The sequence below is a fragment of the Pelophylax lessonae genome (assembly GCF_965119305.1).
Source record: "Pelophylax lessonae genome assembly, chromosome: 8".
NCBI classification, from domain to species: domain Eukaryota; kingdom Metazoa; phylum Chordata; class Amphibia; order Anura; family Ranidae; genus Pelophylax; species Pelophylax lessonae.
In genome coordinates, this window is record NC_138775.1 from 93136308 (window position 1) to 93162924 (window position 26617).

At 45.4% G+C, this 26617-nt stretch overlaps 1 protein-coding gene across 2 annotated transcripts in view; it reads right to left on the bottom strand.

The window, feature by feature from the left end:
* The window catches only part of LOC309561101 (6-phosphofructo-2-kinase/fructose-2,6-bisphosphatase 4-like), a 113317-nt gene extending 87014 nt beyond the window's left edge, over positions 1 to 26303 (bottom strand). For both annotated transcript variants that reach the window (XM_082264844.1, XM_082264843.1), the window contains exons 1-2: positions 26178 to 26303; positions 16151 to 16267 (exon numbers count right to left, since the gene is read on the bottom strand). In XM_082264844.1, the coding sequence (XP_082120970.1) occupies positions 16151 to 16267; positions 26178 to 26277 (217 nt within the window). In that variant the 5' untranslated portion in view covers positions 26278 to 26303. The remainder of the gene's footprint in view (positions 1 to 16150; positions 16268 to 26177) is intronic.
* Positions 26304 to 26617: the final 314 nt, after the last annotated feature.

Below are 26617 nucleotides of genomic sequence, written 5' to 3' on the forward strand. Positions count from 1 at the left end.
ATTGCACGGTCCGATCACGTGGTAAATGGCCACTGTGATTGGCCATTCACCACCATCTGTGATTGGCTGTGTCCAAGGGACACGGCCAACACAGATTTTCCCCGATGCGCGCTCACAGGAGCGCGCAGGGAGCCTGTTACTGGGAGGCCATTTAAAGACGGCCTCCCGGAAATTCGAGTGCTTCGGCTATAGCGCGGGCCGGAAGCGGTTAAAGAACATACGCCACTTTATTAACCACTTAAAGCGGAGTTCCACCCATTTTTAATAGGTTGGAATACATAGATCTTTGTAATCCCCTTTAAAACGGCTTTTACCAATGGAAACTTTTTTTTTTTTTTTTTTTGCTAGTAAATACCTTAATTTTGGCTTTATTCCTCCTCTCCTCGCTTCCTGGTCCGATCGGCGATGACGTCATTCGGCGATCCACAGTGTCTGCTGGGATGTATTCTACTTGCAGTAGCTGTATCTGTACTGAGCCGTGCCTGCCCCGCCTCCGCCCCGCCTCCTCTCATTGAATTGCATTGTATGAATGTATTAAGGCTATTCTCTGCCCAGCCTCCGCCCCGCCTCCTCTCAATACAACTCAATGGAGGAGGCGGGGCGGAGGCTGGGCAGAGAACAGCCTTAATACATTCATACAATGCAATTCAATGAGAGGAGGCGGGGCGGAGGCGGGGCAGGCACGGCTCAGTACAGATACAGCTACTGCAAGTAAAATGCATCCCAGCAGACACTGCGGATCGCCGAATGACGTCATCGCCGATCGGACCAGGAAGTGAGGAGAGGAGGAATAAAGCCAAAATTAAGGTATTTACCAGCAAAAAAAAAAAAAAAAAAAAAAAAAGTTTCCATTGGTAAAAGCCGTTTTAAAGGGGATTACAAAGATCTAAAGTTCCAAAAATGGGTGGAACTCCACTTTAAGCCCCAGCCCTATTTCGGACACTTTTTGTTTACAAGTTAAAACCAGTATTTTTTCCTAGAAAACTACTTAGAACCCCCAAACATTATGTATATTTTTTAGCAAAGACTCTGGAGAATAAAATGTCGGTTATTGCAAAATTTTGTCAAGCGGTATTTGCGCAGCGGTCTTTAAAACGCCATTTTTTTGGAAAAAAAAAAAAAAAAAAAAAAAAATTGAAAAAAAAAAAAATCACATTTCACTGCATTTAAAAAATACTAAACAGTAAAGTTAGCCCATTTTTTTTGTATATTCTGAAAGATGATGTCACGCCGAGTAAATAGACACCCAACATGTTACGGTTTAAAACTGCGCCCCCCCCCCCGTGGGATGGCGACAAACTACGGTCAATAGAGATCTCAATCTGCGACGCTTTAAATTTATTTAACGGTTACCAGTTTAGAGGTAGAGTGTAGCTCTTTTTTTTTTAAATTATTGCGCACGCTCTGGCGATCGCGGCGATACCTCACATGTGGGGTTTGAACAGCGATTTCATTTGCGGCTTGACTTGCGTATACGTTTTTTTTTTGTGCGCGAGCTAACGGTGACGGCGAAATATTTTTTTTTTTTTTTCTATTTATTTTTTTTAAACTTTATTAGAGGTTTTTTTTAAAAAAAACCTCTAATCACTTTTATTGCTGTCACAAGCAATGTAAACATCCCTTGTGACAGCAATATGTGTGACAGGTACACTTTATGGAGGGATCGAGGGTCTAAAAGACCCTAGACCCCTCCACTACACTTCCCTGTATGCAAAACGCCGAAAACGGCATTTTTGCATACAGCCGTTTTTTAAATTTGCCGCCTTTTGCAGCACAGTAACCCGGAAGTGACGTCATGGACGCCGCCTTCGGGTTACGTCATCGGAGCCCCGATCGATGCCGTTTCCGGCATTCATCGGGACTCCATCCAGCCGGCGGACGTGCCGGCTGGGTGCTCGGGGCTCCCGGTGGGACGGGAGCCCCGGGCAAAGCCACGGAAGGCGGCGGGAGGGGGGGGGGGTGACGTCCCCTCCCGCCCCCCCGGGTAACGATCAAGCGGCTCCCGAGCCGCATCGGTCGTTACCGACGGAAAGCCGACCGTCGGCTTCAAACCACGGTACCGGGATGGTGCCTCCAACTAGAGGCATCATCCCGGTATAAACCCGCAAAGTGTACCGGCGTATCGGTACGTTACTATGCGGTAAGTGGTTAAGTACACCTTTTCAATTGCTTGGTAACATTGGCTGATTATCAGTCAATCACACGGCAGCAACTCAATGCATTTAGGCATCTAGACGTTGTGAAGATGACTTACTGAAATTCAAACTGGAGTATTCAACCTGTAGTATCAGAATGGGGAAGAAAGGGGATTTAAATGACTTTGAACATAGCATGGTTGTTTGTGACAGTCTGAGCATTTCAAAAACTGCTGATCTACTTGCATTCACGCACAACCATCTCTTGGATTTACAGAGAATGGTCTGAAAAATAACATATCCAGTGAGCAGCAGTTGTGTGGAGAATGGGCAGACTGGTTTGAGATGATAGAAAAGGCAACAGCGACTCAAACAACCATTCGTTACAACCAAGGTATGCAGAATACCATCTCTGAACGAAAAACACATTGAACCTTGAAGCAGATAGGCTGCAGCAGCAAAAGACCACACTGAGTGCCAATGCTGTCAGCTAAGAACAGGAAACTGATGCTACAATTCGCACAGGCTCACCACAATTGGACAATAGAAAATTGGGAAAAATGTTGCCTGCTTTGAGGAGTCTTGATTTCAGCTGCAACATTCAGATGGTAGGGTCAGAATGTGGTGTAAGCATGAAAGCTGGTGGTGGGGGGGGGGGGGGGGGGGTGTAATGGTGTGTGTGTGTGTGTGTGTGTGTGTGTGTGTGTGTGTGTGTGTAGCATCGTTAAACGACACAGCCTACCTGAGTATTGTTGCCATGTCCATCCCTTGATGATTACAGTGCACCCATCTTCTGAGGACTACTTCCAGCAGGATAATGCACCATATCACAAAGCTCAAAAGCATCTCAAACTGGTTTCTTGAACATGAAAATGAGTTCATTGTACTACAATGGCCTCCACAGTAACCAGATCTCAATCCAATAGAGCACCTTTGGGATGTGGTGGAACAGGAGATTCATATCATGGATGTGCAGCTAGCATTAGGCAGTTGCTCCAGATTTGTCATGTCAATATGGACAAAAAAAATCTCTGAGGAATGATTTCTAACACCTTGTTGAATCTATGCTACAAAGATTAAATAAAGTTCTAAAGCAAAAAAAAAGGAGGTCCCAACCTGGTACCATCAAGGTGTACCTAATAAAGTGGCCGGTAAAGAGATATCTATCTCTAAGAAAAAAGTCCAGGATTGCTGCACTCCCAATTTATTGAACAAAAAGAAAGCCTATATACAAAAAAAAGACAATAGAAAGGTTCCATTAAAAACGGTTTCAGGCTAAAATTTGTTCACGCCCTTCTTCAGGATGGAACACATACAAATAATTCACAATATCAAACTTGCTATATAGTGAGCGGCCATTGCACACAGAGGAGTTTTTGGTTTTCTGGTGAAAGGAATTCAGCACAATGAGCTTTCTATGTCTATATTAAGGAGCACTGCAAAAATTTGGTTTATAGTCACCGTTATCACCAAGCCAAGAAGCACTGTAACTGTACTACAGACTTACAGTCGGTTCACACTATTCCGACTCAAAGTCGCCCGAATGAAGTCGCCCGTGCAAAGTCACCCGTGCAGCGCGACTTGCAACGACTTCACATAATGGAAGTCAATGCAAGTCGCTCCGACTTTGCAAAAAAAAAGGTGCAGGAACCTTTTGAGTCGCTCTGATTAGAACGGTTTCATTGCACAGCATGGACCACTACTTGTCAGGCGGGTCGGATCAGTGTGAACCGGCACTTAGACTTTTTTTGGATACACTGCATTTTTTGTTTTGTTTACATTTACTATATTTACACACATTTGTCATCACATCGGATGCCTTCCTCAACCTACCTGTGATGATGATTATTGTTTTCTACCATTATGAGTAGCGCAGCATTTTTCTTTCTATGCAAGTTTATGCCTAGCAAGTTTTATGAGTACTTGTATTTGGTGGGAGCAGCAATTCACTTTAATTATTGCACATCATCCATAGCAGAGACCCTTTCTACCGTCATCAACTGTACATTGGCATACTTTTCAGTAAGCCATTTCTGTATTAAATTTGCATTTTTTTTTCCAATTGGTCTTATGTAATATTCTAATTTTCTAAGATAGTGAATTTTGGGTTTTCACTAGCTCTAAGCCATAATCAAAATTTAAAGAAAAAAAAAAAAGCTTGAAATATATCACTGTGTAAAAAGTCTAAATAAAATTGAAAATTGAATTACTGAAATAGAGAACATATAGATATATATTTCACCGGCCATTTTATGATTAGTTACACCTTGCTAGTACCGGGTTGGAGCCCCTTTTGCCTTCAGAACTGCCTTAAAGAGGAAGTAAACCCTCCTCTGACACTTACCTATAGGTAAGCCTATGATAAGGCTTACCTATAGGTACTGTAAATATCTCCTAAACATGTACCGTTTAGGAGATATTTACCTTACATGCAGCCAGTGACGTCACTGGCGCATGCGCTCTGAAGGAACGGCCGCTGGTCCCGTTTCTTCAGAGCTCCGTGCCATGACCGTCGGCTCCCATGCGCGGGAGTGACGTCACCGCGGCTCTGGCCAATCAGATGGCTTGATGCCGCGATCCGGAAGACGGGCGATTGGACATGTCGCCCGTCATACAGATGAGCGGGCGGCACGGCAGGGGCTCGTTCTAAGGTAAGTGTTTCATAATGAGCTAGTATGCGGTGCATACTAGCTCATTATGTGTTTCTCTTACAGGTTTCAAAAAAAAAAGTTGTACGAGTTTACAACCTCTTTAACTGTCCTAAGCATAGATTCAACAAGGTGTTGGAAACATTCCTCAGAGATTTTGGTCCATGTTGATACAAAGGCATCACGCAGGTGCTGCAGATTTGTCGGCTGCACATCCACGATTCCAATCTCCCTTTCCACCACATTCCAAAGATACTCTATTGAGTTGAGATCTGGTGACTGGAGGCCATTGGAATACACACAAATTAAAAAGGAACACTTAAGAGTATAGCATTAGGTGAAAAACTCCTGGGATATTAAAATGGTCAGTTAAGTAGCAGAGGGGGTTGTTAATCCATTTCAGCTGCTTTGGCGTTAATTACCAGGTGCACTAGAGATGGGCAACAATGAGAAGACCTCCAAAACAGGAATAGTTTTATAAGTGGAGGCCACTGACATTTTTTTTCCCCCTGCTCACCTTTTCCGACACTACCGCTAGCATGAGGCGATATCTGGACCCTATTAGAGGTTGCACAGGCAGTCCCAACATCTCAAGGATGGCGCATTATTACGGGCCATTGCCAGAAGGTTGGCTGCGTTTCCCAGCACAGTCTTAAGAGCATGGAGGAGATTCTAGGAGGCAGGCAGTTACTCTAGGAGAGCTGGACAGGGCCATAGAAGGTCCTTAACTCATTAGCAGGACCGGTATCTGCTCATTTGTTCAAGGAGGAACAGAATGAACACTGCCAGATTCCTATGACGCAACCTTCAGCAGGCCACTTGTGTGAATGTCTCTGACCAAACTATCAGAAACAGACTTCATGACCATGTTCAGCATGACCAGTTTGGTGGTGGGTCAGTGATGGTCTGGGGAGGTATATCCATCGAGGGACGCACAGATTTATTTTCTACATGCTAGACAATGGCACCCTGACTGCCATTAGGCATCAGGGTGAATCCTTGATCCCATTGTCACACCCTATGCTGGTGCAGTGGGTCCTGAGTTCCTCCTGGTGCATGACAATGCCTGGCCTCATGTGGTGAGAGTATGCAGTCAGTTCCTGGAGGATGAAGGAATTTATACCACTGAATGGCCCCCACACTCGCCTGACCTATATCTAATAGAACACCTCTGGGACATTGTGTTTTAGTCCAGTTGGATGCTGCCAGGTTGCACCTCAGTCTGTTCAGAAGCTCAGTGATGCCCTTGTCCAGACCTTGGAGAAAAATACCCCAGGACACCATGGCTTGTCTCATTAGGAGCATGCCCCAAAGTTGTCAGACATGCATACAAGCACTTAGGGGCCATACAAACCACTGAGTACCATTTTGAGTTGCTGAAATGAAATTTCAGCAAAATAGACTAACCTGCTGCATCATTTTTACACTTTGATTTCTGCGGTGTCTTTGAATTCAGCCCCCTGTAGGTTGATCATTTTCATCCCCATCCATGTGGCATCCTTTCATTCCTAACCACATTACCCAGTCCACATCAGTATAGATATCCAGCATAATATTTTCCCCCCATTGATATCCGGTTTTCAAAGTGTTCCTTTCATTTTGTTTGAGCAGTGAATATATACACATACACCAGAGCTTGACAAACCCCAGGCACCAGGTCGCCATTTCAACCAGAAACTGTGTCCTGGCGCCTGGGCTGCCGCCAGCCCACTCACTGAAACGCAGCTCAGAGTGCCGGGCAGCCGATCCTGGTCTCTCTCCCCCTGCCTGGTCTCAGCGTTTTCCTCTGAGGCATGCAGTAGTCCAATATCCAGCTGTGTGTGTGTGTGTATGTAAGTGACATGGGAGGAGGGGGGGGGCAGCCTCCTCTACTCCGACATCCGCTGCCCGCCCCCCCTCCTCCCCAATGCCCAAGCAAGGTCCAAGGATTAACTGCTTCTCTCTGGGGGGGGGGGGGGGGGGGGGGGAGGGGATCTCTCTTCTGCTGTCCGTGCCCCATTCCCGCCAAGGTGGCCTGTCTCCCCCAAAGCTCACCTACACAGTGCTGTAGGGGTTGGCGGGGGGAGGTCAGACCTTGGCAAAGAGTGGGTGGAGGGGGACCCGGCAGCCTGTACCTGAAGGGAAGTAGGAGGTTTTCTAGTCGAGGATGAAGCACGGAAGCTGCCTGGGCTGTGTGTTCCTGTGTGCATGCTGAGCGGTGTTCTACCGAATAGTGCACTTCTTGAAAAGTTTACAGTGTGCTGTGAGGTGAAGTAGGGAAGATAAGGCAGGTGGCAATGCTTTAGAAGAATCCGGTTATGTCCTCTGATAAAGCCCTGTATACCATCAACAATTACCACTCCATGCACAGCTGGGCTCCAGTTTTCATGGTGACCAGAAACCCACCAGAGCAATGAGTGGATTCACCTTTGTAGGCAGGAAGTGGCTGCAAAGAGGCAGCATAAGATCAGCTGAGATACTTTTCATTTTCATCCTTTTTTGCGTTTTACTTAAAGCGTCACTAAGGCTTTATTTAGATGCGCAGTTGGGTGTGGGTGGTTAAAAAAAAGTGCAGTAGATACAAGGTCTTCGCCAACCACCAATGGCTACCCTTAAGCTACAATAGGCAGCAGATGAGGGTGTTTTACATGCCACAGTCACTGGGGGGGGAGGGAGGGAATTGAGACTTAGTTTCATCCTGAAGATTTGGAGAAATTAATCTGCAAAGCCATTCATGCAGTAGTGCATGCATGGTCATAGCTTAAAAGGTCTAACAGTCTGAATTAATTTTCCATCTTCCACCACCGATCCAAAACCTGCATGAGGAGCTGCAGCAGGAGAGGAGAGCGAGGGCAAGATTTTCTCGAGGCACATACCCTAATGCAGAACATGCATACCAGCGCTTATGGCCATGTCCTGTCTAGGGCCCCAAAGTCCAGGTAATTCTATCATGCAGTTCCTGAAGCCACTTTCAGCTAAGCCCCCTTCCGCATCTCAGGATGGACCAACATTGAAGGTGAACTACGTTGTTGTGACCAAGTGCAACTTGAGAACTGAAGTCATCTTCCATTTTACAGCTCTCCAGGCAATATATACACCCTGCCTTATGTGGCTGCTTTCACTGTATTAAAATATTTAACTGTTCATAAAAACACCAAGCAATGGAAGTGTTAGGACACCCGACTGCATACTTGCTCAATGATTCATTAATGGGCCATACACACTATACAATTGTCTTTAGATTTACAAACCATATACAGTGGGTACGGAAAGTATTCAGACCCCCTTAAATTTTTCACGCTTTGTTATATTGCAGCCATTTTCTAAAATCATTTAGGTTCATTCTTCTTCCTCATGAATGTACACATAGCACCCCATACTGACAGAAAAAAAAACACAGAATTGTTGCAGATTTATTAAAAAAGAAAAACTGAAATATCACATGGTCCTAAGTATTCAGACCCTTTGCTCAGTATTTAGTAGAAGCCCCCTTTTGATCTAATACAGCCAGGAGTCTTTTTGGGAAAGATGCAACAAGTCTTTCACACCTGGATTTGGGGATCCTCTGCCATTCCTCCTTGCAGATCCTCTCCAGTTCTGTCAGGTTGGATGGTAAACGTTGGTGGACAGCCATTTTTAGGTCTCTCCAGAGATGCTCAATTGGGTTTAAGTCAGGGCTCTGGCTGGGCCATTCAAGAACAGTCACGGAGTTGTTGTGAAGCCACTCCTTCGTTATTTTAGCTGTGTGCTTAGGGTCATTGTCTTGTTGGAAGGTAAACCTTCGGCCCAGTCTGAGGTCCAGAGCACTCTGGAGAAGGTTTTTGTCCAGGATATCCCTGTACTTGGCCGCATTCATCTTTCCCTCGATTGCAACCAGTCGTCCTGTCCCTGCAGCTGAAAAACACCCCCACAGCATGATGCTGCCACCACCATGCTTCACTGTTCGGACTGTATTGGACAGGTGATGAGCAGTGCCTGGTTTTCTCCACACATACCGCTTAGAGTTAAGGCCAAAAAGTTATATTTTGGTCTCATCAGACCAGAGAATCTTATTTCTCACCATCTTGGAGTCCTTCAGGTGTTTTTTAAGCAAACTCCATGCGGGCTTTCATGTGTCTTACACTGAGGAGAGGCTTCCGTCGGGCCACTCTGCCATAAAGCCCCGACTGGTGGAGGGCTGCAGTGATGGTTGACTTTCTACAACTTTCTCCCATCTCCTGACTGCATCTCTGGAGCTCAGCCACAGTGATCTTTGGGTTCTTCTTTACCTCTCTCACCAAGGCTCTTTTCCCCCGATAGCTCAGTTTGGCCAGACGGCCAGCTCTAGGAAGGGTTCTGGTCGTCCCAAACGTCTTCCATTTGAGGATTATGGAGGCCACTGTGCTCTTAGGAACCTTAAGTGCAGCAGAAATCTTTTTGTAACCTTGGCCAGATCTGTGCCTTGCCACAATTCTGTCTCTGAGCTCTTCAGGCAGTTCCTTTGACCTCATGATTCTAATTTGCTCTGACATGCATTGTGATCTGGAAGGTCTTATATAGACAGGTGTGTGGCTTTCCTAATCAAGGCCAATCAGTATAATCAAACACAGCTGGACTCAAATGAAGGTGTAGAACCATCTCAAGGATGATCAGAAGAAATGGAAAGCACCTGAGTTAAATATATGAGTGTCACAGCAAAGGGTCTGAATACTTAGGACCATGTGATATTTCAGTTTTTCTTTTTTAATAAATCTGCAACAATGTCAATAATTCTGTGTTTTTCTGTCAGTATGGGGTGCTATGTGTACATTCATGAGGAAGAAGAATGAACCTAAATGATTTTAGCTAATGGCTGCAATATAACAAAGAGTGAAAAATTTAAGGGGGTCTGAATACTTTCCGTACCCACTGTAATATGGGGTCAAATCTAAACACTTTCAATTTGTATGTAATCAGACAGCCCCTTGCACTACATAGTTGAAGGTAAATCTAAAGGAAATTGAACAACAAAAGTTGTATAGTGTGTATCCAGCTTAAATAGTGAAGCATTGATAGTAATGCTTAGGCATGAAAGGGATAGTCTGAGTGGATGCTACAAACAGCCCAGAGCAGTCCTATCGCAGACACTAATAAATGAAGTCCAATGTCCCAAGGTAAGCAGCCAGCTTTAATCTATAAAGCAGAATCTGGCAAACATAATTACAATCTAGATGTTACCCTTACCATAAAGATCACCGTGTACAGGAATTTTCCATATTTTATTGCCCAATTTACAAAAAAAAAAAAAAAAAAAAAAAAAGGAGACAACTTTCTAGAATTCAGAGTTGCTGAACATCACAGTTAATTCATTTCGAAAAATGTAATAAGGATAAAACATTCAACTTTATTCCAAAGATTTTACAACTCCGATCTGTTTTCTCAAAATACAGCAACAGATACCAGAATAAGAGCCGGTCCACACTGCCGCGACTTGTCAGGCGACTTGTCAGCCTGACAAGTCGCGCTCCCTCGCGGTCCACTGACCGCTACAGGACCCGTTCTAATAGGAGCGACACAAGTCGCTCTGACTTAGAAAAAGGGCCCTGTACTACTTCGGGGCGACCTCGGAGCGACTTGCATAGACTTCCATTATGTGAAATCCATGCAAGTTGCTCCGAAGTCGTGGTGCATGGTAATGCGCAAGTCGCCCCCGAAGTCGTGCAGAGTCGTGTCGCCTTAGTGTGAACCGACTCTTAGGCAAAGAACAATGTACAAAGTGAAGCAATTTGAAGATTTGACAGAATGGCTTTAAAGGCAAATTGCACATAACATCTGCCCTTTTGCACTGTCCCATTAAGCTTTTGGCTGGTCTACAACATGGTAATCAAGGGCCAAGGCAAAAATCACAGCTGTTTGTGCACAATGCTTGTTTACTTTCAATGCTAAGTGTTATGTTGCAGCCACCCAATAATCCTCCTTCCCCAACCCACCTCTGTGCTTCTCCCTGTTATGCTGCCAATTTCCTAAACCCCCCCCTAACCAAGGTGCTCAGCCCTTAGGTTTTTAACTAAAAGGACTCTCCATCAACAGCACATAGAGGAGACAAAAAAAGGCATTTTAGACAAAGAATACCTGTGTCTACCCTGTGACAGTAAGGCTGGGTTCAGACTTATTCAAATTAGATGCAGGGTTTCCCACATCCAACTGGCATGAGAGGAGACCGGTGTAAGGGAGAGAGGAAGACTTGTCTGTCGACTAATCTAGCAATTATTTTTCCCCCCTCCCAGTACAGACCCCTCAGTAAGCCCCCCCCCAGTACAGACCCCTCAGTAAGCCCCCCCTCCCAGTACAGACCCCTCAGTAAGCCCTCCCACCTAGTACAGACCACTTAGTAAGCCCCCCTCCCAGTACAGACCCCTCAGTAAGCCCTCCCACCTAGTACAGACCACTTAGTAAGCCTCCCTCCCAGTACAGACCCCTCAGTAAGCCCTCCCACCTAGTACAGACCACTTAGTAAGCCCCCCTCCCAGTGCAGACCCCTCAGGCTCACCTGCGATCACATGATGCTGCTGGAGTGGCGCGTCATGTCTCGTCTGTGTGGGACAGTGGGAGGGATCAGCGGCGTTGGCGGCAGTCTGCAGCCACAGAGTCAGCTCAGTTGATGCACAGGCGCAGCCGCCCCGGGACGTCATGCCGCTCACAGCAGCTGACGTAGAAGAGCCGAACACTCTGGACTGGAGCGCAGCGGGGGCCGGGGGCAGGGCAGTGCAGCCTGAAGCGGCCCCAATCAATGCGAGCAGGGGGCGTGTGACGTCACGCGTCGACCCCTTTCACGCACATCAACGTATTTCTGTAGTCAACGTAATCAATTACGTCGACGCATTGTTGCAGCCCTAGTAGGGTTTGTTCACGGAAGCCAAGATCATTTACTGTGCGCGCATGCGCACTGGGAAGCGGCTCAGCTGATGCCTGACGTACCCTCACCGTAAGTGACGAGGGTAGGGAATTTTCACGAGTAGGGTTTTTTTAAACGGAACACCGACTCTCAATGGAGCCGGTTCACACATCTCCGGGGCAACCACGGTCCGCACTGGAAAAGGGTCCTGTGCATCTTTGGCTCCATTTTTAGGTCTGAATTCTGAACCAATTCGCACCAGAAAACACACACGGGAGAACAGGGACACACCTTGGGTGATGCAGACTAGAATACTGCAATCACTGAGCACCAAATTATTTCACCTGTGATGCATTTCAGTTTTCTTGCAAACCTGGCCTGTTGAGTGTGCCCTGAGGACCCGAGTTGAGAAACACTGCTACAGGAGTAGGATTAGGCAGACAATACAAAAGTTTGGCTACGCCCCATGGGCCGTCATCAGCTGGCATAATCCCCCTCTGCGCTAAGAGATACTCAGTTTTTTAACAAGCAGTAACAGAAGCATAAAAACTCCTTAGAGGAGTGGGTGCTGTGTGTCAAACTCCGAGAAAAGGATTTTACGTTGAGTACAAAAATCCTATTTTCTCTTCTGTTAATTAACAGACACCGCTCCATATTCTTCACCATAGGCAGGTCCCAAAGCAGTGCCAAACATGAGGGGTGGGAATAACAAACCCAAGGCTAAACACAAGCCAATCCGGGTAATAGTAGCTCAACTAGAACAGGAGCCCAACGTGAAATACACCTCAAGGAGGGAAAAACAGGCCCTCTAAATCACAGCCTGCAAAAAAACTGCACCCGACTCCTGATGACGGAAGGCCCAAGAAGCACTAAGTGCCCGAGTAGAACGTGCCATCACACGGAAAGGGGGGGACCCGACTTTTAAGTGAATAAGCCTGGGCTACCATCTGTCTGATCCATCTGGAAATGGTAGCAGAGGAAGCAACTTCCGCGGCCCGTCCGTAATCACAAGGAGCGAGTCTGACCTCTGAAGGACTCAGTGGCTGCCAAATAGCTCGAACACCACGCAGAGTATGCAAGGCAAATTCCCTGGGATTAGCCAGCCTGTGACACAAGGATAGGAGCACAATGTCCTCATTCAAATGGAAATCAGAGACAACCTTTTGGAGGAACGACAGCCTGATCCCTGTGAACCACCAAAAAGGGAGGACAAGACAAAGCCGCCAACTCCGACACCATGTGAGCACAGGTGATAGCCACCAAAAAAAGTCACCTTTGACAGCTGCTCAAGTATAGGTATCTCCCTCCCATAGGTCTTTAAAAAAGGAGGTTTTTGAAGCCCACCCCCGATCGGTGTAAAGAGCCATTTTAAAAAATGGCTCTTTACCATGTGACCGGCTGTGTCACATCAGAGCCGGCCACATGCACTTCCCTCGTGCACGCCACTCGCGCGTGCCGATCGGGAATGAAGTGTGTCACTCTGACACAGTCCATCCCTGATCAGGGTAAAGAGCCAATAAAATTGGCTCTTTACCACGTGACCGGCTGTGTCCAATCCTAGCCGGTCACAGAATGTCAACAGAAACAACGGTAACTAGCAGTTACCATGTTCTCCTCCTCACACACTGATCCTGTGTGGAGGAGGAGATTGCGGTAACAGCTAGTTACCGATCATAGTGCACCCTAAAACATACTGATTTGCCCCCCCCCCCAAAAAAAGAGGACCTGTCACCAGAGTACCTGTCATCAGAGTAGACGAATACCTGTCTCCAGCCCAGAGTACCCAAGTACCTCTCTGCAGACCATCATCACCCATGTCATCGGAATACCCAAGTACCTGTTATCAGAATACCTGTCACCAGCCCTTCAGAGTACCTGTCATCAGAGTACCCGAGTACCTGTCACCAGACCTTCAGAGTACCTAAGTACCTGTCTCCAGCCCTTCAGAGAACCAATCTGCAGCCCATCAGAATACCTGAGTACCTGTCTCCAGCCCATCAGGGTATCCGAGTACCTATCTGCAGCCCAATAGAGTACCTGAGTACCTGTCTTCTGCCCATCAAAGTATCCGAGTACCTGTCTCCAGCTCAGCAGTGTACCCAAATACCTCTCTGCAGGCCACCATAGTACCCGAGTACCTGTCTCTAGCCCATCAGAATACCCAAGTACCTTTCTTAAGCCAATCAGTGTACCCGAGTACCCGTCTGCAGCGCATGCCTCCTAGATTATGTGTTGGGGTGTTTGCTTTCCAAAATGCGGTGATTTTGTGGGGGTTGCAATTGTCCTGGTGCTCCAGGGCCTTCAAAAAGTTTGTTTGTAATGAAATTGTATGTGTAATTTATGCCCCTAGAACACCTGATGGTGCTCCCTGCATGTTGGGCCTCAGTATGTGTAAGCTGTGACAAAGTCTCACATAGGTGGTATCGCCATACCAGGACGAGTAGCAGAATGTATTTTGGGATGTCATTTTTGCTATGTCCAGGCTATGTGTTAGAAAAATCTTATAAATTGACAATTTTGTGTAAAAAAAAAAAAAAAAAAAAAAAAATTTTCTTCATTTTATCAAGAATTGTGGGAAAAAATTACAACGTCAAAAAAAACTCACCATGCCTCTTACTAAATACCCTGGAATGTCTACTTTCCAAAAAAAAGGGTAATTTGGGGGGTTTTTGTACTGTCCTGACATTTCAGGGCCTCAAGAAATGAGATAGGCCGTCCCTACATCAGGCGTGATTCATTTTCAATGATTGGCACCATAGCTTGTAGACTCTAACTTTCACACAGACTAAATAATAACCATTAACTTGGGTTTTATTTTTTATAATCAAAGATATGTAGTATAAATTTTGGCCCAAATTTTTATTTATTTTTTTTTTTAAAGACTTGTTTGCAAAATGTTATAATCGAAACTAAAACTAAATTTTTTTTTTTTAAATTTTCGCTATTTTTTGTATCGCAAAAAAATAAAAAACCCAGTGGTGATTAAATACTACCAAAAGAAAGCTCTTATGTGTGTGAAAAAAAATTTGATTGGGTACAGCGTTGACTGACTGAGTAATTATCATTCAAAGTGTGAGCGCTGAAAGCTGAAAATTGGTCTGGGCAGGAAGGGGGTGTAACCGCTCTGTATGGAAGTGGTTAAAAGCACAGACCATTGTATTCCCAAGTCAAGCCAACTACCAGTTCACCTCCCCACATGTAATTTAGATGAATAGAGCAAGACCTGTACATATAGTTTTTCACCTATGCTGCTGTCTTGATTTAATCTCTTCCCCTTCCTTCCTTCCTTACAGTTTTCCAAAGTTAGCAGTTAAGATATGGCATGTGTAGCATGAGCTGACCATGTGGGTTTAAGAGAGTGAACGTACATGTGTGAATAATTTTTCAACATTTGTTCTGTATTCAATTACATTACGTTTTGCTTGCATTTGTACTAGATTTTGAGTGTAGCTTTTCACCAGCCGTCACTAAATGGCGGACCGCACGATGCTTTCGCCCGGACCGCGAGGCCGCTACCTATATTCAGTCATTGGTTTGCTGGGACCGCGGGTGTCCCAGCAACCAGTGACAGGCTGTGTGTGTGCCACGCCTCCTGTCGGGCCGCGAGTAGGGGCGTGACGTCACACGCGCACCCCGCCCCCTGCGGCTACCATTCAGCCAGACAGCGAGTTGGGGCGTGACATTATGTGCGCGCCCCGCCCCCCTGCTCACGGCTTCTGGCTCCAGGTATGTGTGGAGCACATTTTTAAGGGGAGAAAGCAATGTGGTACCCAATGTAATAGCTGCACTTTAAAAAAAACCTCTCATAAGCGTTAACAAGTGTGCAGACTGATGGGCATATTTTGTTGTGCTCATTAGAGTGCCCTTTAGAGTGCCCCTAACAAAATGCGCCCATCAGCGTGCCCCTTATTTTATGCTAAGGGACACACTGATGGCCATATTTTATGTTAAGGGGCACTCTAATAGGCATATTTTATGTTAAGAGCAATGCCGATTTAAAGTGTGCCCATCAGCATGACCCTTATTTTATGTCATGCTGATGGGCAAATTTGATGCTAAGGGTCACGCTGATGGGCATATTTTATGTTAAGAGCAACGCTGATGAACACCTTTTGTTTTTCCCATCAGAGTGCCCCCCCTAACATAAAATGCGCCCATCAGCGAGCCCCCCCTAACATAAAATGCGCCCATCAGCGTGCCCCCCTAACATAAAATGCACCCATCAGCGTGCCCCCCTACTTTATGTTAAGGGGCACTCTAATGGGCACACTTTATGTTAAGGGGCACTCTAATGGGCACACTTTATGTTAAGGGGCACTCTAATGGGCACACTTTATGTTAAGAGCAATGCTGATGGACACGTTTTGTTTTGCCCATCTTTCTGAGTCAGCACGGACTTCAGATTTGGACCTCGGCCCAAAGAAAATTTTAGCAACCGGACCTCTTTGAATTTTAATTCATTGCCCCTGCTTTACACTGTAGTACTTGCAATGCAACTTGCACAATCTTCAACCAAAACTTGATTTAATACCCACCTTTGGTTGGTACCCCAATCCAGTTCAAGTAGCGGGTCAGTTTCTTGGAGATATAAGTCTTGCCCCGTGCAGGCAGACCAACCATCACAATGACCGTAGGACAATTGGTCATGCATACTGCAATAAATAAAAAATGTGATTTTAGGTCAAAACACAAAAACACATATGAATAATTAAAACGCATGTCAAAAAGGGTCAGAGCCCCCCCCATTTCATTTTTATTTCCAATCAAGCAAAAGACCAGTTCATTGTCTGTTTCAGTCTACTTCATAAGAATATAATTTACAACCTAAAACCTGCACTGAGGAGGCACTAGCAGGAGAGGGAAGGGGGAAATGGCCATCATACAAAAAGGTATTTATTTTTTTTATATCAATACACAAATGTTTTGTCTTTTTCAATTTTTAACCACTAAGGCTGCATTCACATGTCAGCGTTTGGATCGCGGGCGGAACCGCCGCGGTTCCGCCCGCGATCCGGAGATTATTGCAAATCGCTGGACGCCTAGCGTTGCCCGTTGATTTGCAATAGCCCCCCAAACGCCGAGCGATGTTGCCTCGATTTCCGCCTGCCGAATCGCGGCAACATCGCGGGACGCAATACGCTCCAAAGAAGCTCTTGTACTTCTTTGGAGCGTAATGCGTCCCGCGATTTTGTTTGCGCGATGTTGCCGCGATTCGGCAGGCGGAAATCGCGGCAACATCGCTCGGCGTTTGGGGGGCTATTGCAAATCAACGGGCAACGCTAGGCGTCCCGCGATTTGCAATAAATCTTCGGATCGTGGGCGGAACCGCGGCGGTTCTGCCCGCGATCCATACGCTCACATGTGAACGGAGCCTTAAGGGCCAGGCCCATTTCTGACAATATACAATTAAAATCAGTATTTTTTTGCTAGTAAATTACTTAGAACCCCCAAGCAATACATATATTTTTCTTTAGCAAAGACTCCTGAGAATAAAATGGCGGTATTTGCACAGTGGTCTTTCAAGCGCAATTTTTTGGGAAGAAATACATTTCGCTGCATTTAAAAAAACTAAAACAGTAAAGTTTAGCTTCACTTGGAGCAATTTTCTATGTGAGAGATAATGTTATGCCTAGTAAAGCGATACCCAACATGTCATGCGTCAAAATTGTGCACAATTGTGGAATGGCGACAAACACTGGTACTGAAAAATCTCTACAGGCTACCAGTTTAGAGTTACAGAGGAAGTCTAGGGCTAAAATTATTGCTCTCACTCGAACGATCGCAGCAATACCTCACATGTGTGGTTTGAACAGTTTACATATGTGGGCCTAACCTGCATATGCAATCGCTTCTGCGCATGAGGGACGGGGCGCTTTAAATTTTTGCTTTTTCTTATTTTACCTTTTATTTTTACTGTTGTCCCTTTAAAAAAAAATTTTTGATCACTTTTATTCCTATTACAAGGAATGTAAACATCCCTTGTAATAAAAATAAGCATGACAGGACCTCTTTAATGTGAGATCTGGGGGTCAAAAAGACCTCAGATCTCATCTACACTAAAAATAGAGTCGAGTGAGGGCCGGCTTGCCCTCACTTAACTTCTTGTTTATGAGGGGGAAAGGACCGGATTGTTTTCCCTGCTACCGGCGGCTCCAGTAAGCAGGGAAAATGACCGGGATGCGGCAGGAGGGCACCTCTCCTGCCGCCCATAAAAGTGATCTTGCGGCGAATACGCCACTAGGACCAAATTTTATGTGGAATGACCGCCTGCTGTTTAAAAAAATACCAGGGTTATGGCAGCTGTCTGCTGCCATAACCCCGGTATGTAACATCAAAGTGCCAACGTAAAACTGCGGCGGGTTGGGCCAGAAGTGGTTAAAGTGAATGGGTTGTTTTACAAGGTGAGCATTTACATATACGTGAAGAGCAATGTACATTTATTGCAGAACTGGTATTTTTCTATAATTGCAATTCCTGACAGCCCAACTGGTAATTCTGTGTACTTGCAGAGTCTTTAAAGACAGAAAACTGTTAAAAACATACCTAAAGGGAATATTTTTACTTTTGGATAGAGTGGCTCAGTATTGGAACACCTGTCAGGATGTTACTGCTATCTGAGCACCTTCTCCATTTGTCCCCTTTACTGTAATCACACGAAGTAAAAAAAAAAAAAAAAATTCTAAAATTTTGGGGTGACCCAAGAACAGGAATATAGGAGGAATCTTCCAATGGGGACACTAGCTCTAGTGACAAACAGGAATTCCCTCACTTTGGAGGGATTTCCCATTACTTCCCGTTTTGGGTACGGGACAGGAAGTGAAGAAAGATCCACCCCAATGGGACACACAGGGCAACAAAAAAGATTGACACGGGTTAAAACTAGGGATCGACCAATTATCGGCGAAGCCGATATATTGAGGCGTGATATGCACTTTCCCCGATATATCAGAATCAGCCACCAAGGTGACCGATATTACCGATATTTCGGAAAGTGCTGTACTGGAGTGATTCCTGCAGCTAGAGGCATCACCCCGGTATCGGCATCCATAGCCGACAGTGGACTCTCTTGTAATGACAACCAATGCAGCTCCCACCAGGAGACCTGAGCAACCAGCCTGCAGGGCCGAAGACCAGATTAACCACTTAAGCCCCGGAAGATTTTACCCCCTTCCTGACCAGAGGGTTTTTTGCAATTTTTTACTGCGTGACTTTAACGGACAATTGCGCGGTCATGCGACGCTGTACCTAAACGAATTTGACATTCTTTTTTTCCCCCACAAACAGAGCTTTCTTTTGGTGGTATTTGATCACCTGTGCGATTTTTTGATCATGCGCTATAAACAAAAAAAAAAAAAAAAAAAGCGTAAATTTTAGCAAAAATAACAATATTTCACATTTTTTTTTATATGAAATTCCCAAAAAAAAAAAAAAAAAATTTAAAAATCAAAATTTTTTAACATTTTCAGGTTTTTTTTTTTTTTTTTTTTTTTTTTTTTTAACGAGTAATGGCTGCGATCTGTGATTTTCTTTTGCGAGACTGCGACATTGCGGTGGACAGATCGGACCCTTGACTGACATTTTTGGGGTTACCAGTGACATTACTGCAGTAATCAGTGCTATACATATGCACTGTTACTGTAAAAATGACGCTGGCAGGGAAGGGGTTAACTGTATTGGAGAGGGAGGGGTTAAGTGTGTCCTAGGGGCGTGCTTCTAACTGTGATTGGACATGATCTCTGTTTTTACACTAATAGCCAACGGTCTTACATAGTAGAACCGTCTGATCTCCATTTTTACACAGGGGAGAATGACAGGCGGCTTGTTCGCCTGCCTTTCTCCCTCTCTACTGAGGATCGCCGAGTGACCGGCAGACATCGGGTCCGCCGGTCACACGCACTGGCTCCTTAGTGAACGAGCTAGGGCGGGCGCGCGCTCGCCCGCTATTGGCTCACAAGCCGGTGACAAGCTAGTGACGTATATATACACACACACGTCACTTTGCCTGGCCGGGGCTGACCGCCACAGTATATGTACTTGCGGCGGTCGGCAAGTGGTTAAAGCCGCATTCGGCTCTGATCGGGTCTCCATGCAAAAACCCGGAAGTGATGCAATGACATCACTTCCGGGTACTGGCACCAGATTAAAAAAATGACAGCATTCAAAAGAGCCAAACGTGGCGTTTTGAATGCTTTTAAGTGCAGAGGAGGGGTTTGGGGTCTTTTAGACCCCCCAGATCCCTCCACAAGGGTACCATTGACCAAAATATCAGTAATCTGCAACGAAAAACCGTTATCAGTCGATCACTAGTTAAAACCACCCCTTACAAAAAAAAAAACAAAAAAAAAAACACTTTCTGCCTTTACAACCACTTTAGAAGACAGAGGAACAGAGGGCAATATTACAAAATGCAACAATAAAAACAAAGTTGATGTTAAACTTGCATCACATTGAAGCAAGAGACATTTCCAAAGTGCAGGGTGTTGAAATTACTACAGAAATTCCTGGATGATGAACATGTAAAACTGCAAGGAAAGATTACCCAAGAAAGGATCTCTGCAGACTGCAATCTCAGCAAACAGCCAAAAAAACGGTACACTTAATATTTGTATGAAAGAGTACTGATCATTTTCATTGCCAAAGTCAATCTTATTTTAGGAACTAAGGCACAAAAATAAAAAATCTCAGGACCGAATGCAAATTATATCCGCAGTTCAACAAGAGCTGCAAATTGTGCTAGCGTACCCTGCTCAATAAGTCTGTGTCACTGTGCCAACCCCTTCCAAAATCCAAATGTGTTTGCTGCGTCACCAGCAAGAGATGCAATGCCTGTACTGATGGATATGAAGCATATGTTGATGCTAGCACACTGACCATGTGTCGTATGCCTTTCCTGCATGCACCAATTGTGCCACTAATTCCTATTTGACTAATGTTAAATATCACCACAAACTAGGGATGCACCGAAATGAAATTCTTGGCCGAAGCCGAAGAATAATGAAATGTTTGGCCGAAGGCCGAATACCGAACGCGGTGTTTCGCATTTTTTCCATTTATTTTGCCAATTTTTTGTCCTCTCACTCTTGTCCTCTCACTCTTGTCCTCTCACTCTTGTCCTCTCACTCTTGTCCTCTCACTCTTGTCCTCTCACTCTTGTCCTCTCACTCTTGTCCTCTCACTCTTGTCCTCTCACTCTTGTCCTCTCACTCTTGTCCTCTCACTCTTGTCCTCTCACTCTTGTCCTCTCATGTCTCTCTCCCTAAATGTTACTGTAGGGAATGGGATTCAGTGCACACTGCAGCCTTGTACCATAGGGTTAATGTTAGTGACACTGTAGGGATTGGGAAGGATGCTGGGAATGGAAATCAGGAAGCATGCAGGCAGCCTTGTAAATTTTAATTGCAGATACAGGGCACTGGGCAGGTCAGGGTTAATGTGGTAACATCAATTACTCAGTGACAGTCAGTCAGTGTCAGTGTGGACTCGATCAGATTATACAGTGACAGACAGTCTCTCATAGTGGTGGTAGTAGGAGCCTGGAAAGGAGCACAGCCGCATACATACATTACTCACTCGAGCACTGCAGCCCGCCCCACACATTCAGTGAGTCTTACTCTCCTCCCTAGTTTTTTCAATGGCACATTCAGGAAGCCAATCACGCCGTGAGTAGCGGCACAGCGGAACCAATCAGGTGTGCAGACACGCGTGATTGGTTCGCTGTGCAGCTAATCACGGCGTGATTGGCTTCCTAAATGTGCCATTGAAAAAACTAGGGAGGAGAGTAAGACTCACTGAATGTGTGGGGCGGGCTGCAGTGCACGAGTGAGTAATGTATGTATGCTCACCGCTGAAGTGTCCCGGCTTCCCATGCCTAACACGGAAGTCTGTGAGTCCTCCTGTCCTCCTCCGAGTCCCTTCCCCCTGTAAATATCGTGACCTCGGCAATATGAATATCGCCTACGGCCACAGAACGATAGTCGATATCATATCGACTATCGTTCAGCACAAAATTATTTGCCCTTTTGACTTATTCGGCCGAAGACACCGAAAGTGCTATTTTCTCTATTTTCGGCCGAATAATGTTCGGCCGCCGAATATTCGGTGCATCCCTACCACAAACTTTAAGCTAGTAAATAAAATAAAAACAGGTCCCCATCAGTATGCATTAAATAAGGGTATGTTTACATTAACTAATAGAGGTAAAACAAATATCTGGGAGCAAAGAGCCCCAAACCTGCAATCCCATATCCAATGCACAGATTGGAGAACCAGCACTTATGCCTCGTACACACGCATCGATAGTTGGCCGTGAATTTTTCGGCCAACATCCGATCGGCCGGTTTTCGGCTTGTTAGTATGATGCTTTCGACAACCGACTCCGACTTTTCGGCCGAACAAAATCTGGTGTGCATGCTATAAAATTTTTGTTGGCCGTCAACAGAACGGCCGATTTTCCGTCAGTCAGTACAGATTTCGGCAGACAAAAATCTGATGAGCAAGACTGGGCATGCTCAGAGAAGAAAAAACAAACGGAAAGTAAACCAGCACATGACATCACTTCTGAAGTTGTTTTTTGTTGGCCGAGAAAATTTGTGTGCAGTCTAGAGCACATTTCAACCAACACAACAACACTGGACAAAAGACGGCCGATAATCGTTGCGTGTGTACGAGGCATTAATCGTTGTGCTTTTTGTGGGCAATCACTGCTGAGGTTATTTATGCAATGGTGCAAAAGCATGGTACTGACTGGTTAGTAAAACGAGCAAACACATTAGCATGTGTTACAGTGCCATTCACAAACAGAGGAGTCCGGGGTTGTCTGAACTTGGGTTTAAAAGGAACCTGGAATGAAGTCCTTACTCCAAACCACTCTCACCCATGCTCCCAGGGCATTACCCACAGCTGTATGTACATGAAGAGGCATGGATGCTTGTGACATCATTGACCCAATATGGCCATAGGAGGACAAATCCTTGCCCCTTTGTGTATGTGCAGCTACAGGATGGGGAATGCCCTGGCTGCAATTGATGGGAAGCTTCCTTTGGGTTTCAGTCCAAATCCAAGTTCAGACCAAACCCGAGCAAATCCTCGTTCACAAACCTAGGACAGAATAGGTATACGGTAGACCACATGCATTACAATCTGCTTTTGGTTGGCCAACAACTATGTAGCATGAAGGCTTAGACATTCATTGACTGGACTGTTTAAAGCTGAACTCCAGGAATTGTTTTAAACTTACATTGGTGCAGCTAGGCTACATCTATTCTTCATCTCACATCCATAGGCTGAAATACACTGTAGTAGTCAGTCCCACATACAGTCAGCACTCGTCTCTTCCAGGTGCTGCTCAAGCTACTTCCTGTCTGTAGGCTGAACCTCCACCATTCAGAGAACACTATTTTTTTTTAGGCATTTTCTGATTGGATGAGGCAGAGATTGTTTCAACATCTACCCTTCCTCTTTGCCTCATCCAATCAGCAAAACAGCGATCTCACCTTCTCTGAATGGCAGAGGTGCAAAGCAGGTGACCCCCAAGTTCATTATACAGGCGGCAAGCTGCTCAAGAAGCATTTGGAGGAGACGAGCGGGAATGTATGTAGGATGGACTTCTACAGGGATTTTCTGCAACCCCAGTAGCCCTTCAGATGTGACATAAGGATAATTACTTGTAACCAAGCTAGACCAATGCAAGGTAAAGAAGCACCAGAATTCCTAGAGCTCAGCTTTAAAATAGAACTAAACCCTCCGTGTCCTTCATAGCGAAGGAAGCCACCATCCTAGCCTCTGATCTGTATCTGCCATGGTGCTTCACACGCTAAGTATGACACCAGCCATTTGATGGCTTCACAGTCCGGTTGAGAGCACACGCAACTGCAACTTATTATTCATGTCATGAACTAAACGTTTTTTGGAAATCATTAAAAAAATAAATAAATCAATCAATCACTGTAATTAAATAAATCACTGTAATTAGTTCTGCTTTAAAGTGGGAGTGAACTCCTATGGTTGATTTTTACCTATAGGTAAGCATATAATAAGGCTTACCTATAGGTACAGTAAATCTCTTATAAATGTGCATCGTTAAAGATATTTACTTGTTAATCTGCCGGTGAGGTCACAGACGCATGCGCTCTGCAGGAACAGCATACCCGTGCTGTTCCCTCAGAGTCCTGTGCTGTAAACAGGGGCTCCCTAGGAGTGCGGGAGTGACGTCGTCACGGCCCTATGAGTGCGGGAGTGACGTCGTCACGGCCCTATGAGTGCGGGAGTGACGTCGTCACGGCCCTATGAGTGCGGGAGTGACGTCGTCACGGCCCTATGAGTGCGGGAGTGACGTCGTCATGGCTAGTCCAATCAAAAGACCGGAGCCCGCCAATCCGGAAGGAAGATTAGATGAAGATGGAATCAGTCAGTGATTTCAGCACGCCGCTGGAGGGCTTGGTTTTAAACCTGCCTTTCTTGTAATGAGCAAGTACGCCGGTCACACACACACACACACATCATAACTTTGCCTTGCAGGGTTTTTTTTTTTTTCCTTTAAAGGCTGTGGTTTACTACCGCTTTAAATAGACTTTCATAGTAAACCATCATTGGTAAAAGGGGATTGTACAACCGGATACTAACATAGTCAACATACCAGCACCACTTAACCACACATGTGGACTTATTTGTGTCATGCAGTGTGTGATATTTTACAGCATCATTTATTTATGTCATAAGTATATATTTACATTAGGATGGCCAAACAAAATACAATCTCCTTTAGATCTACCACCAACTATGTAATGTAAAGCTGGCTATACATGCATCAATTTTTTTTGATCAGTCAGTAGGGTAATTAAAAAAAAAAAAAAAAACTGAAGGGATTCCCATATCCACACAATTGAGTATGATAGAGGAAACCTCCCTGCTGTAATATTGTATTCTGACAGCCACAACGCATTTGCTGTCAGAATACACTGATCAGGGTTGTAGCCCTGTGGCTGCATGCGCTGATTGAAGCAATATTTTCCAACAAGCACGTTACTTGGATCAAATGCTTTTGAACAAGAACAGCCATGGATGGATCAAAATGTGGCTGGTCCCTGCTGAACTTCAACCATTTAAAAGCCAACTTAAAGGCTAAATTTTCATTCTAGAGAAAAAGAAATGCACATATTTTTGCAGGAAAAAAAAAAGTGCATTTATTTATTTTCTGCAGCCTGCAAAGCATTGCACCCACAATCAATGTCAGGCTCCTGCAGAATCTCAGTATAGCTGTCTACTCATACCTCCCACACAGGCACACTGTCAGGCCTGGTTTACACCTATGCAGGTTGAATATTCCAGGTGCGTTTTTCAATACACCTTTTTGATCCATTGAAGTCTATTGAACTAAAAACAGTCTGCTGGTCCCTGGCCCTTTCAATAAAATGCACAGATGTGAAGGTGACCCATAGGAAGCCATGTTCAATGGACTGTAGTGTGTTTCTGCAAAACTGAAAACGCACAAAAAATAAAAATAGAATAAATGCATAGGTACACTCTATTAAGAAAAAAAATGCATAGGTGTGAACTAGGCCTTACTGGAGAGCAGGAATATCAATGAACTCAACCTGCCCTCAGACAGAATTATAATCTGTCTGCCGCGGTGGAAGACATTCGTTGGAGTTTATTCATTCACAGTTTACTGTAAATGATTGATACGGCCTTGTGGGTGGAGCCCTGCATGGCGGTGCCGTTTTTAAATTGTGATAGTGGGTAAGGGGAGAAGATCCCATAAGTGTAACCTGTTACCAAAGGTGAACTTACATCCTTAGTTGCATAGCTGTTGCTTAAAGGATAATCTACACTAGCATTGGCCCTCTGAAGAGTGATGAGGGGTGGATCACATTTCAGAAGGTGAAAGCATTATGTTGCACCATTTGGCTGGTCCCTGAAGTTGTGATCCATCTATGACCTAATTAATGCGGTTGTATACCCAAAAAAAACAAAAAAAAAAACAAAACCCCTGCAAGACAATGGCATAACGTGCTATATTGCATTGCATACTTGGACATTATAAAATGCTAACCTTGTAACGAAGCCCCCGCAGCAGAGCCTGGTCACCGCTGAGGGGGTTGACGTTTCTTCTGGGTTCGCGGGCTCCGGCGCTGTGAATGGCTGGAGCCCTGATGACATCACTCCTGCACATGCACCCGGGACCCCACAATTCTGGCACGATATGCCAGACCTTCAGAGCACATGCACCACTGTCATCCATGGCTGCATGCAGGGTGACCATCTCCTAAAAAATTGAGGTTTAGATTTACCTTCTACCTACAGGTAAGCCTGGTTTACAACTGCCTGCATACTAGATTGTATAGTGTATGGACAGCCACATAGATAAATGGCAGCTCCAGTGATTGATGACCTGCTATGACCCCAATCACACGTCACTAGTGCCCCATATACCGCCAGTGCCTGTCATCCTGACACTTCCGGAACTCCCGGCCCCCAGTGATCGGACCATGTGACATCACAGCTCCGTCCTCATCACATCATACACAGCCATCTGGTGATGAATGAACAGTGTGCACGGATTACCTCTCCTCTGGGCGCTGTGCTGAACAGGACATCCATTGTTATAGGGCACCCAGATCTTCTTCAGGGGGTTCTGTGTCAGTTCCCGGGGAGAGTCTGCCATGGCCGGAGCCCAGTATACACTGTCCACACACAGCACTGCACAATACTGAGCCCTGAGTGCAGACAAATACAGCCCCGCCCCTCCGCGCTGATTGCACAAACAGCCCGCACCTCCGGAGAACTGACCGAGACTCCACCCAGAGGAGGGGACATTTACCACAAGGACACCTATACATCCGCATTACAGTCTGCCACCGTATTGATACTAGCAGACGCGCATATTACGTGTATGCAGAAACCGAGGCGGATTCTAGCTCTTGCAGGAGATCGGTGAATGGATTAGGATCCCCTCGCATTTTGTTGTATCGGCTTCTTCTAGTGTTTAAGACTGATTAAGGCTG